This window comes from Equus przewalskii, chromosome 6 (assembly GCF_037783145.1).
Source record: "Equus przewalskii isolate Varuska chromosome 6, EquPr2, whole genome shotgun sequence".
NCBI lineage: Eukaryota > Metazoa > Chordata > Mammalia > Perissodactyla > Equidae > Equus > Equus przewalskii.
The window spans coordinates 85460225-85474373 of NC_091836.1; the positions used below are offsets into that span (position 1 = coordinate 85460225).

Below are 14149 nucleotides of genomic sequence, written 5' to 3' on the forward strand. Positions count from 1 at the left end.
CTATGAGTTCCTTCAGGCCAGAGGCCCACCTGGCCAATCATTGTATGCCCAGAGCTGTGCAATGACTGGTACAGCTCTATAAATACTACTGAGCAAATAAATTATGCCTGTGACAATTTCAGGCCTTTCCCTTTTGCTGTTTGTCTGTCTGTCTGGTGCAGTCTGGCTTGGACAGAAGGCCCAAGCCCTGGGCCTTCTCCAGTGGCATCCAGCACAGCCCAAAGTACAACTGGCAGCATAAGGAACATTCTTCAAAGATGGGGAGTAGAGAAGAGGCACCTCTTCATACGACCACTTATCTGCCTCATCAGGGAACGGCTCAAAAAGGACCCCACAAGAACACTGACTAACAACAGTTCTGTGAAGTGTTACTAGTCAGATTTTAGACATAAGGAAACTGAGGCACAGAGAAGATAAATGCCTGAGATCATACTGCTGGAAGAGAGTGGAGCCAGGGCTTAATCCTGGGCAGACTGCAGAGCCCATGTGCCTGAGCCACTGCTCTCCATATGCATGTCAGCAGCCTACATGTATGCACACCTGGAAATTGTAAAGGAGAATGGGGTGGGCGGGTGAGCAGTCAGGGCGTGAAATGAGGCTGGAGAAAGGGCTTCTGGAGCTGAGAAGGAGTCCTCTTTCATGGCCCGTCTCCCACAGTAAGCTGCCTTTCTCCTCACCTCCTTGGGGCAGGGTCCCAGTTATGTCTGCATCCCTACTACCTGGTCCGAGGGACACAGCAGTGGCTCCATAAGCTTTGCAAAATTAGGTTGGAGAAGCAGAGGAACAGACTCTAGCCCAGCTGGACTGAAAAAATGACCAGGGACCGCTGGATAGGGCAGCCAGTCTTCTTGTACTCCTTGGTAAAAAGTCCTGGCCTTGCTCCAACACTCCTTGATCTGGCCACGCCAGAGGGTTCTCTACTTCAACATGAGAGCATACAATGGAAATACTGCAGTATTTACAGCTCAGCACCAGGGCCCAGGTGTCCTCGCAACAACCTCAGAACCTCAGCTACCAATAATCAGCACAGATTCAGGGCAGAATCAACCCAGTCTGGGAGCTGGTTAGAATCTCAATATAAAGTGAAACTACAACCCCTAACACAGGGTCTGCTGCTTTGGCCTTAACTCAGGCATGGAGAACTGAGAAAAACAATCTCACTGTCCATGCACTCGTGCCTTTTCCACGAAAACCCAAAGCTTTTGAACAAAAGCTTCTTTGGACCTCCTTTTATCCATCCCTAGAGGACATCTTTCCCCCAACACCTGCCATCCCTTCTAGTAACAGTGTTTCAATTTCCATTTGGGGATCACCCTTCTTCCCTCTCAGTCCACGTGGTTTGGGTGCTACTGACTCTACTAGTCCCTGTCCAGCTGAGGCTCCAAAGTCTCGTGATTGGTTCAGGGGCTGACACATGAGTGTCATGCGTCCAAGCGGAGTTGGCTCTGGGACTTTGGTTGGAGCTGGTCTTGAGCTGCTGCAACTCTGTGGGAAGTAGCTATTTGAGAATGAAGCCAACACCAGGGAAAGCAGATGGAGAGAAACAGAATCCTAAAGACTTGGCCTGAGCTCCTAGATTTAGCCATACCTAAACCAGATATACCCTTGGACATCTTGATTGTGAACCAATGAATTCTCTTTCTCACTTAAACTAGTTTCAGTTTGGTCTCCATTACTTGCAGTGGAAGGAGTTCTACCATATCCTTATATAATGACATATTCAGTTGGTGATGTCTGAGGGCCCTTCCATTCATAATATTCAGTGGATCTATAAGCTCCAGTAGCAGGAACATATGGAAAATATTCAGGGGTGTTAACTTTAAGAAAAAGCAATTCTTACTGTAAGTTTATAAAGGGACAATTCTGTTCCACAATGTACACATTATAGGTTTTAACTCTGTCTTTCCTTTTTTCCTTTAATCCTCCATAACCACGTCAGTATAAACCCAATCAGTAGCCTTCAAGTTGCCTCAGCTGGCTTTAGCTTCTTCACTGTTTCTCAAATTCAGGAAACCACCCATGGGGGATGTGCTAAGGCTGCTGCCTAGAAGATTCAAGCTCTGGCTGCCCTCTGGGTCATACCCTGGCCAAGTCACCGAAGCTTTATAACCTGGTTCCTCCACCTGTGAGACCTAAGTAACTGCACCTCCCTTTTAGTCCCACCCAGAGATAAACAGCACCTTGTCATAGAAGCCAGATAGTGAAACAAATATGCCACCCACACGTATGACATTAGAAATGAAGGGAAAAGGGCTTCCTCGACTCCAGGACCCAAGGACTTAAGGCCAAAACGTATTCTAGCTTTCTCCCTGTCTCCTTGAATTACCAACAACTTAACAAATGACTTCTCAAATCAGGAGACTTGTCACAAATAGATCTGCAATGCTCGATTTAGCACAATGGTGGGAAAGAATGAAGAACCCCTTGGCTGTCAACGACTGTTGACATTCAGAGAAGTCAGCTGTGCAGGGCGTGGATGTTTAGCTAAGATGACACAAGCCTTTCCTGAGCAGGTCATTACTGTCATCGTGATCACCTGGAATTAGTAACTGCTCAGAAATGCAGGAAATTCCTGACATTCAGAGACCATTTTGGCCATATGTGTCACTTTTCAAACATGATAAACCCAGATGGTGTAGTATTTAGAGCCAGTTGGACCTGAATTCAAGTGTTGGCTCCACCACATAAAAGCTGGGTGACCTTGGGCAAGTCTCTGACTTCTCTGGCCTCATCTGCAAAATGGGGACAAGAGCCCCTGAGTCTTCAGGTTGTTATGAGGATTAAAGGAGACAATGCACAGAAAGAGCCCAACACTGTGTCTGGCACACAGTATGTCCTCAAGTACAAATGCGTTGACTCCCAATATCTATTCTCTCCTCCTTTCTTGCTCCAATTTTTTCAAAGCAGCAGCATACCCAACAATAAACTTACATTTCCCAACCTTCCTTGGAGTTAAGGGTGATGATGTGACATAGAGGTGGCCAATAAGATGAATATAGAAATTGCTGGGTGGGTCTTCCAGGAAAGTCTTTACTAACCTTTCCCTTCTTCCTGCCTGGAATTTAGACTCTGCTGGATTGCAGGTGACAAAAAGGAGGATGAAAGCCACCTGCTGAAACCTGGGTAGAAACTAAGAAAGAGCCCAGGTCCCTGACAGCATCATGGAGCTACTATACCAGCCCGACCTCTGGATCCCCGTTATGTGAGAAAACTGAAACCCATTTGATTACACCATCCTAAGTTGGGATGTTCTATTACAGCATCCAAGTGTAATCCCTGACACAAGGGGCCAAACTTATTATCAGCAGGGGTTGGGCCTCCCGTTTTCAGCTCCTCACAGCAATGCTCTGTGTCTGCTTAGAGCAAATTCTCATTTTCCCTGCAAGTGGGAAAAGCACACATCTCAGACTGGGGATCCTTCTCTCTCATTCCTTTTCTTCACAAGATCTCAGAAGTTAACAGATCACACCAAGCAGGTGTGCACTCATGATTAATTTATTCTGCCTCCAAACCCTTTATCTCACCAGGAAATAAGGAATAATATTTCCCTCTAAACGCTACACACACACACACCCCACACACATTAAGTCTCATTCAAAGCCATGGGTGGGAAGCGGAATGACAGTTTGTAGGGGCTTGGTTAGACCTTGGTCCTGTTGGTGGACCCTGCCCTTCTGTCGCAGTCCCACTGGAGGATCCCTCCCCACTCATCACACCTAAATAACCAAACCAGCAGCAAGAACAAGCAGCAGGCCACTGATCTTCTTGGAGAGTTTGGTCTGAGCTGGGTGACGTGGCAGAAGTCCTGCCCTGGGACACCAGCTCAGCCTGTGCTGACACAGTGCTGAGCACTGAGCACAGGCTCAGGAGCATGGTGGGCCAGAAAATGAGAACGCACCCTGGGTGCAGTCCATAGACTTGTACAAAAGGCTGAAGATAAAGAGGCCCTAAGGACCTTGGGAGCCCTAAGGCAGTTGTGCCCACTTGCATTAGTTCCTAGCATTTGAGGAAGAAAAGGAAGAAAGTGGCTGGAGAGCAATGGAGACAGGAGTCGGGTTCTTCTTTTCCCCAGAGTTAAATAGGGCGGTTCCCCTGGGAGGAGGGACGCTATCTGCCACCTTTCACGCTCTGCTCTAAATGAACAATAGAGGGCCTGACAGTCCTGACAGCACACTGCCCAAGTCCCCAGGTTGTCCTTCTGCAGAGAAGAGCGAGGCTGAAGAAAAAATGAAATGCCAGCCTGCCAAACTGAGGTGCCTCTTGCCTCAGGGGAGTGGCTACTGGCAAAGACCCCTGTGAAGTTTTAAGGATTTAAGGCCAAACCAGACAAAGAAGAAAGGAAAGATGTTCAGTGGCTGCCAGGTCTCCTCCCTTTGTTCATCCCTGCAGAACTCTGCCCTCTCCCTCCTACCTGAGCAAGTCATGCTCAACCATCATAGCTCAGTCTGAGGCAGCCTGCAGCTCCAGCACACGCCAAGCTCACTCACTTTCCATCTCCCTGAGGCAGTCACAGCTCTGGGTCATCCATTTTTTGTGGACAATGCCTGGTTATTATAAGCATATGCTGGGGCCTAATGTGTGCCAAGAACTTGACATAGACCATCTCTAATCCCTACAACAATCCTGCAAGGTCAGTGGTGTCAAGCCCAGGTTGGTTGAGGGCACTCACGTGAGTATCAGATGATTTACAAATAAGTTATATCTACTGAAGGACAGGGACGATGGCAGCAAGAACCAGCACTGACCAAGCACTCACCAAATACAAAACCCTGAGCTAAGCACATTAAATAGGTCACCTTTTACAAACCCACAAGGCTAGAGTTACTATTATTCTTTCACTACAGGTAATGAAAGTGAAGCTCAGAGAGGTTAACCAACTTGCCTTGGATCATGCGACCAGTGACATAAGCAGGACTTGAACCCCCTCTGATCTGATTCCAAAGCCCTGCACCTGGCTGAAAACATGCCTATAAATTATTTCTGCCCAGGGTCAACAGGCTTGTCCAACCTCAGGTGTTCCTGCAACACTTTGCCCTATGTGATCAGGGCCTGGAAGACCAAACATTTAGCTCTCTGAAGAGAGTGCAGATAGCCGGAAATGTACAGGCCATTTCTGAGCAGACTGACTCCCCCACGCCAATCCCACAGCAGTGCTCAGATGGCCCTCAGGCATCCCTGGTCCTTATTTGAACATCTGACAGGTAGAGGTTTTATAGCTGTTCTGTTAATTCATCCATCCACCCACCTGCCCAGCTAGCCAAACATCCATGCACTCTCCCATTGACTGAATGATTACCATGTGCCAGATGCTGTTGTCTTGTTCAAGGAGCTTACAGTCTAGCAGGTCACAATGAGAAAGCAGGCCAAACACTTTAATGTGAAAGTTCCATGCATAAGGAATGACAGTGTGCCACAAGCAGGAGCATCTAACACTCCGAGGGCCAAGGAAGGAGGAAATAACATCTAGGCTCAGACCTGAAGGATGTGCTGAAGGTGTCCTAAGGGTGGGGGCTGGGGGAGCAGAGGAGCAAGGCCCAGGGGATCCTGGCGCCTCATGAGATGACCTCTGCCTGCCTCCCAGGTCTCATCACAGCCTATTCTCCCCTGTTCTCTTTTATTCAGCCACGTTCCCCAGCCTTCCAATCAAGCTCATTCTTGCCTCATGGTGTTTGTGAGAGCCATTCCTTCTGCCTAGAACACGCTTCCTCCAGGTTTTGCACAGGTGACTTTCTTGTATCAATCAGGCCTCACCTCCACATCTTCCCCACAGAGGCCTTACCTCACGCCCCCCAAAAAAGGGGGCTACTCGTCAACCCCTAGTCCCTATCACATCACTCTATTTTACTGCCTTCATGCATAAACCAAGACAGAAAACTGTCTTGTTGATTTGTTTGCCTGTTTATGGTCTGTCTCCCTCACTCCCACCCAAGAATGCATGGGCCTCTGCCGCTCTCTCTGAACAATGCTGTGTTTCTCAGCATCTTTAACAGTGTCTGATGTACAACAGGCCCTCAACAAACATTTGTAGAATGAAAAACTAAATGGATGAACGCATGAATAAGTGCAGCCAGTTCACAAAGGTCAGTATGGTTGGGGCATAGAGAATGGGAAAGAGTAAAAGTCTGCAGGCACCAGACCCATGCAGTGCTCAAAAGCCCTGCTAAGGAAATTGGCTTTCACACCAAAGGTGACTAGACTCTAAATGCCTTCAGTCCCAAGACAGGACTACAGCGACACCAGAGAAGTTTGGAAACAGAGAAGAGATAAGTTGTCTTCCAATGGGCCCTCCTACCTGAGTAGCCTGTCAGTTTTCTGAGTTGTAGAAGCAAGCTCACCTCCTCACTTAAGTGCTTTAGCTTGTTAGAGGACAAGGTATCCTTCGACAAGAGAAAGAGAGCAGTGTAACGGGAGGAGTTGGGAAGACAGATTTCAAGGAGGCTGTAGGAAATCAAAAACCAGAGTCCAAAGTCTGGCAAGTGGAAGAACACGGAAATGGGGGAAGAAATTGAGAACAGGAGGAGGTAGAGAGCAGGCTCCAGCAGCAGTGCTCGGTGCCCCTTACGGTGTGTGGGGTGGGGGCGCAGGAACACTCGAATGAATGTCTCTCTAGGGACCCTGAGGCCTGTGTAGGAAACAAGAGGACAAAGGGAGGAGGTACAACGAGGCCGCCCCACTCTGCCCCTTGGTCAGAGGAATAACAGAGGAAGAGGCTGAAGAAGAGGGGTGTGAAGAGCAAGATGAGGAACGGTAAGGAAGGGAGCCTGGGTCTTGAACCACAACTCACACTGCTGGCAAGGGAGAGAGTGCAATCTGCTCACGGGAGACTCATCATCAGTGTAATCCAGAGGATTAAAGAGGAAACTGGAAGGGTGCAAAGAAGAAAGAGCCAATGATACTGCTAAGTCAAATCCTATGGAAGCTAGCATATCTGATATGGAGTATCTACTATGTCTCATCTATCATGCTAGGTAAGCAATTTATATATTCAATTTATTTAATACTTGTAACAACCCTACGAACTAAGAAAAACTGAGGTTTAAAAAGCATACCTAACTTGCACAAGTGACACAGCTGGAGCTGGGATTTGAACCCAGGTCTATCTGACTGTGGAGACTAAGCTCTGGGAGAAGATACCTAAGATATAAGAAACTGAAAGAGTAGGAAGTGAGGGGTGAATCAGCTGCCTGGATACCGGTTGTATGCATCTCCTTTATCCCATCCCAACAAGTCCTTTCTCCTTCCTCTGCCCATGGCCCTAACATTTACTTGGACATCCACCCGACCTCACTCAGTCCCTGTGGTCTGGTTCTCAGAAGTGAAGCATGTATCCCAGGCCTGTGCCAATCAGCAAGTGCGTTCCCTGGCCACGGTACATGGTTTAAGGTATAAATGTGATATACACCTCTCTAAACAGAATGGATCCCATTCTTCTGGACAAGACTCTGGCTCTTTCTTGCTGGACTTTAATCTGGATGACATGAGTCTGGGGCTACTGTAGCTACCTTGCCACCAGATCCTAGATATGCCAGGGACCTCCACGTGGAGTTTAAGAATTAATCCAACCCAGAGGTGGGCAGAACCCAGAGCCTGAGAAAACGACTTGTCATGATACTGTCTGAGCCGTGAACCCAGCTGTTTCTTTATGTTTTTTTTTTTTTGGAAGATTAGCTCTGAGCTAACATCTGCCGCCAATCCTCCTCTTTTTGCTGAGGAAGGCTGGCTCTGAGCTAACATCTGTGCCCATCTTCCTCTATTTTATATGTGGGACGCCTGCCACAGCATGGCTTGATAAGCGGTGCAAAGGTCCACACCTGGGATCTGAACTGGCAAACCCTGGGCCACTGAAGCAGAGTGCAAGCACTTAACCACTAGGCCACTGGGCCGACCCCTCCAGCTGTTTCTAAAGCAAGATCTATCCTGAACTTTTCAGTGGCATGAATCAATAAGTCCCCTCCTTTTTAAGGTAAATTTCTCTGTATTTTCTGCTATGTGTAATCAGGAGTCCTAATATGCCACATTCATAAAGAAAGCATCTGCCTATAAGAAAGAATAGAAGCATTTGGGCGAGAATCATGGAGGGGAGAGAACGAAGCGCTACTATTGGGGCCACCCACGTAACAGAGATGGAGGTTTCGGATGCAGATCACCAAACTGGAGGAGAGAGAAGACTCAGTGCTGCCTGGTGAATAATTCCCACCAACCAAACTTCTGAACATCTTATTCTGGAAAAACAGAACATTTAATAAGTCTGGATTTGCTTGGCTGACAATTTCATCTCTCAGAAAGTTAAGAGAAAATGCTATTCTGACTTTATTCTGATTCAGAAGGTAGAACAATTTGTGTTTTTTTTAAAAAAAGGAAGGAACCTTGGGCAAACATGATTATGGGATTTTAAGAGTTTGGGGCCGGCCCCATGGCTGAGTGGTTAAGTTTGCATGCTCTGCTTTGGCGGCCCAGGGTTTCGCAGGTTCAGATCCTGGGCACGGACATGGCACCGCTCATCAGGCCATGCTGAGGCGGTTCCCACATGCCACAACTAGAAGGACCCACAACTAAAAATATACAACTATGTACTGGGGGGATTTGGGAGAAAAAACAGAAACAAACAAACAAAAAAGAAGATTGGCAACAGTTGTTAACTCAGGTGCCAATCTTTAAAAAAAAAAACCCTTAATTAAAAAAAAAGTTTATAAGAGCATAATAAGAACAAATTTTTAAAGTTCAGAGAAAATCTAGGGATGAGACAATGGCCTGAGACCCCACAAGGGAAGGCAGCCCAATAACAAAGGATGGAGCCCTTCCAAGACCAAAATCTGACAGATAAAGTAAAAAATATCCAAATCTTGGGTAGCAAATTAATCCTGAATGGTTCAAGGCAGACATCATTTATCAATCACAGCACTTTTTCCTGTTAAGCCCAATCTCCTTCTGAAGTTATCTCTGACCCAGTGGCCTACTCAGCCATGATGAATTAAGCAAAGTTGGGACACAAGAATGAACCCACTTGCCATTGCTGATCTAAAGAAACCAGTGTAACAGCACAGGGAGCTCTCAAAGCTCAAGTTATAAAAGGACATGCACAAGAAATGGAAGCTGGGGCACAAAATCAAGCACAAATCCTCAGTGGAATGGGCCTACATGAATGATGGCAAAAAGGGTGAAGTCTAGAAGGAGCTGAGGGTTGTTTATTTAATGCAAAGCACAACAAAAATAAAGTTTCTATTTTTCTAATATTAAAATAAAGGAGGGGAGGGCTTTAAAAAACGTGAAATACAAGTGTCTCTGGTTGGGGAAGATGACAGCATAAATAAAGCTCAGTTTTCCAACTTCTGGATTTAATTCCATATCTTCATCAAAAGAATGATTCACCATGAAAAGGAGAACAACCGTGGTTAAGAGACCCAAAGTTCAAGATGGGGAAGACAGTGGGAAAGGCCTAGCCATCAGCACCCCAGGCCCCTACAGGAACTTGGAGACAGGCTCAAGGAACCTCCCGGGTTATCTCTGAGGAATCAAAGAGAACAGGGAAAATGCCAGATATTGGAGACTGGCAAACAGCATCCTGATTTTCAAAAGAGGAGAAAAACTGATTCCATTAACCACAAGACTGGAGAGCCTACCACTAACCTCTGCAAGAGGCTGAGCTACATTCTTAACCTGGCAGATTGCAGAGAACGTAGGAAGGGAAGCACCACGAAAGGCAAACAACTCAGTAGAAAAATGGGCAGAGGATGGAGACAGGCAATTCCCTGAAGAGGAAATACAAGTGGCCAGTAAACAAAAAGACCCCATCATTGTGGACATACACATTAAAATAACCAGATGCTATTTATCTAAACAGTGGCTCAGCAGAAATTAAAAGGATTGATAACATCAACAGTGGGCAAAGATGTGGGGAAATGAGCACTCTCACTGATGGAATATACAGCTTTCTTTAAAGGGCAATTTGGTGGTGTTGGTTAAAACTAAAAATGCATTGTATTTTGACCCAGCAATCTGAAAGACTCATATATGCAAAGGCTTGTAGAAGGTTTTTCATTACAGGACGATTTATAACAGTAAAAGATTAGAAAATATAAAACTATCCAAGGTTTGGCACATGCTTAAATACATTATGGTACATCTACACTATGAAATACCATATAGCAAAAATAAAGTCAATCCATATACATAGGTATAGAATGATTTTCAAGATGTCATTATCCATGTTTTAAAAAAGCACAAAAGAAACCTCTGTGTTTACTAAGTGCATATATGTATATAAATGAATAGAAAATAGTTTAAAAGAATCCTCATTAGCCTGATAACAGAGATTACCCTGGGAACGTGATTAAGGAACTCTCTGTCTTTACTTTTTGCATTTTTTATAATAAGAATTTCTTTACTGTATAATTAAATAAACATATATTTTTAAAAGAATGAAAAAACAAAGACTAGGAAATGGTGAGCATTTCCACAGCACGTGCACTAGGAGTGTCAAACCCACCCCATGTTCTCCTGGAATGATGAAGGAAATGAGAAAGTCACTATGAACAGAGTGCCCACAGGCTAAAGGCACAGCCTTTCATGTCATCATCTTGGACACGATAGCAAAATTCAGGCTGGATGACAACGCTAGGAGGTAGAGCCGAACTCGACTGAATACCTGTAGTTAAGTGTTACTGATTCAGGGCCCATGTGGAAACTGCCAGGACAGTCTTTGTTCCTGTCCTGTCTTCAATCTCTTACTCGCTCACTTCACAGACATTTGAGAGCTTACCATGTGTCGGATGTTGTGCAGAAGATACAAGACAGTCCCTGCCTGAAGCCTAGGAAACTGAAAAGTAGACAGAAGGGAAAAAACGACGTGACGAATGCTTGACTGAAGTGGTATGGAAGCTCCAGAGGGTAGGGCCGGACCCCAATCTGGCCTCTTAAAGGAGGTCACTATCTATATCAAAAGTCAGCTAGCCTCAAAAAACAAAGCATGAAGCTAGGAAGTACCACTAATACCAAAAAATCACATACACACGAGATGGGAAAGGCTGACGAGCTAAAACACACCATGTGAAATTCAACTGCAATCACTGAAAATTCCTGCCTTTAGGTTGCTGGAGGATATCCTTTTGTTCTGAGGCCTCACTAAAAGACCACTGTCACAGAGGTTCCTGAGCAGAGCAAGGTGCCCAGACAGCGAAGAACAGGGCCCATGTGAGATGAGGACTGGCTAAAGGCACACCCTGACTTTTCTGGGGCTACCCTACCCTGTCCAAGCCCGACTCCACTCATATTCCTCCTCTGCTTTCTCTCAGGGAATCTCCCACAGCCAGCAGACTCAGGAATCTCAAGATCCCTGAGTGTACCCTTGGTTTGCCCACTTGAGGGAAGAGGCAGCTGGAAGATAGGTCAGCCCCTGGGAACATGGTGACACACGTTCAGTCTGCAAGATCTTTCTTGCCTGTCCCCTTCCTCCTCCCCAATCTGGTGCCCCAAGGTTGTCCCTTCCACCAGCACAAGAGAAGAAAAACTGAGAAACACACACACCAGGTGCCAAGGCTGCATATCCCTGGCTGTCATTTCACCCTCAAGGCCTTCATGTTTCTCTGTTTAATGTGGACAGTGGACTGGATAACTTCTGGGGACCTTCCAGCTCAGACAGCCAACATATGTTAGCCATGTATGCATTCTCCTCCCAGAAGAATTCATTGTTAAAAAGGACTTCAAAAACAGGGCAATACTTAACACGAGTGAATGAATGGTGGAATGTGGGGCACCCAAGAGTTCTTATTTGGGTCCCCATCCTAGTGTAGGAGGTGCTCCGACAGAGACCCTCCTCCATTGGGACTGACCTCTTCAGTGACGATCGAGACAGCACCTGTGCAGCCTGGTTCATGGCCCTGACCCACGCATTCATGTCCTCTTGGGTGTCGGCACTGAAGTAGTAGGTCCTCATGCCCGACTGCTCGGCCGGAGAGCCCCCCGTGGAGCTATTGTAGATGAGCGCTCGCATCCCCGTGTGCACGGCCTGTAAGCAAGAGACGGAAACCAAGGTCAGAGAAGTCAGCACGCATTCCACGTCCAGGAGCAAAAACAAGGAGCAACTCTGGCCAGGTTCTCCCCTCTTCCAGACTAAGAGCCCAGCACCACTCGGCTTGTTCCCACACCTGGATTCCCCTTTCCCAGTGCGGTCGGGCCCAGTGGTGGCTGTGTCTGCTCCACACAGGGGAAGCCCTGCAGCTATACCCCCTTCCCACTTCTCTCACTCTGTGTAGGGAGGGGCACACCGTCAAGGCATGTGAGAAAGAGACTTTAAAAAAACCCTCATTCCGTGGAAGCAGACTCTCGGGAATCCCTGTTTTGGTTCTTCTGAAGCACGCGATTACTGGAATTGAGTCAAAAATCAGCTGCAACAGCAGGTGGCTTGGTGCAGATATTTACTGTTCTTCCCTGCTTGGGCATGAAATGTGATGTGTGCCCATCAAAGACGCCGCGGCTCTGTCTCTCCAAAGCGGCACCAAGTCTGACAGAGCCAACATTTGACTGAAAATCCTTGCACACCCACTATGTGCTGGGAAGCCTCAAGGTGCTTTCACATGTGTCCTTGCCAAGAGCCTGTGAAGTAGTACTGGGAATGCCCACTGGAAACCAACTGGGATGATTTGCAAACAAGAAGCAACACCAGTTTTTCCACTTGTGCTCTGATAAGCAGGGGCCTGCCTTTTAAACCTGCAAGGAAAAACTTCACCAAATCCACATAGGAAGATGGTATAAAAAGAGGAAGATTTACTGAGTCTCTACTATGTGTCTCCTGGATACTTCCATACCTTTAACCTCATTTTAATCCAAACAGCCTGGAAAGGTAGGGATAGAATCTCTGTTTTACAGACGTGGAAAATGAAGGTCTGAGATGTTAAGTAACTTTCCCAGATTTCCACACCTGGTAAGAGGTTCTTTATGGCACTTACCATTACCTGGCATCACTTCTTTTACATACTTGTTTATCATCTGTCTCCTCTTTCTAGAACATAAACTCCATGAGAGCAGATTCTAGGTCTATTTTGTTCACTACTGTATCCCCAGAAATAGTGCCTGGCACATAGTAGGTCTTCAAGAAATATGTGTCAAATGAATGAAGAGTTGCAGCCAGGACTCACACCCAGGTCTGTCTGACTCTGAGCCCAAACTTCTCCATATGATGCTCCCAGGTCCTATCCACAAATGAGTGTGATTGTTCAGATCATTGGTCTGATCATCTGGATCCAGAATGAAAGGCAGACCTCATGAAGGACCAGTCAGAGACAACAGGAGAGAAGCAATTAGAAGCCGGAAAATGACATGCTTCTAGAATCACTAGTGGCAATGGACGAAACCTCTCAGATGAACTGTCAGCATTTATTTCTCCTCCCCACTGCTAACATCCAGGTCCAAAATGCACATTAAATATGGGCCTGCTTCTGACATTCACATACCCGAATCCAGCCAGCCAGGTGCCAAGGGAGTACAGCAAACTTGGCCTGTAGCTACAGTGACCCAAGTAAACCTGATTTCCTTCCTTGCACGTATAAGGGGTCATCCACTGTCCCAGGAAGGATCCCTCCTATGTTAGCAAGGTGGAGATGCGGCAATAAGAACAGAATGAGGAGAGGCTTGTGCATGTCTTACTGTGAATCAGCAGACATTCTTGGAAAAGTTCCCTTGGATGATGACCCTATAAGATCTCTGATACCCTTCCCAGACTTTCTGCCCAGGCACAGAGGGTTCTGGGACATGCACTTGCCCCACCAGACACAAGGCCAGTCACAAGTGTAGGGAGCCCCCAAGGGCATGAGAGAGCAGCTCCCTGCTGTACAAGAGTTCATGGAGCCAGCTTTGTCCAGGAAATCAACATGGGACACACTTTAAACATGGAGAGTTTCCATGTCTGTCTGAAAATGGGCTGTGGGAGTTAGATCCATCATTACAAAGGAGTTACACACGGTCACACACATAACCTCAGTCACTAATCAAACTGCCAGCACGTGCTGTACCCAGCTGCCCTTGGCTCTGAAGAAGAGGTTCCCAACCACATTCTGCCTGTGCTTGGGGATATTAGATGTACTAACTGTGAAGGCAAGAAGTACAGGGAGGTCCCTTTCCATCAGGCCAAGTGACCAAGTCCAATGCACCCTGA

General features: G+C 46.7%; 1 protein-coding gene across 50 annotated transcripts in view; it reads right to left on the bottom strand.

The window, feature by feature from the left end:
• PLEKHA7 (pleckstrin homology domain containing A7) overlaps nt 1-14149 on the bottom strand; it is a 198509-nt gene that overhangs the window by 44542 nt on the left and 139818 nt on the right. For all 50 annotated transcript variants that reach the window (XR_011541643.1, XR_011541641.1, XR_011541642.1 and 47 more), the window contains one exon: nt 11829-12004. Coding sequence is in view for 44 of the 50 variants with exons in the window: in XM_070626494.1 (XP_070482595.1) it covers nt 11829-12004 (176 nt within the window). In the remaining 6 variants the exon portion in view is untranslated. The remainder of the gene's footprint in view (nt 1-11828; nt 12005-14149) is intronic.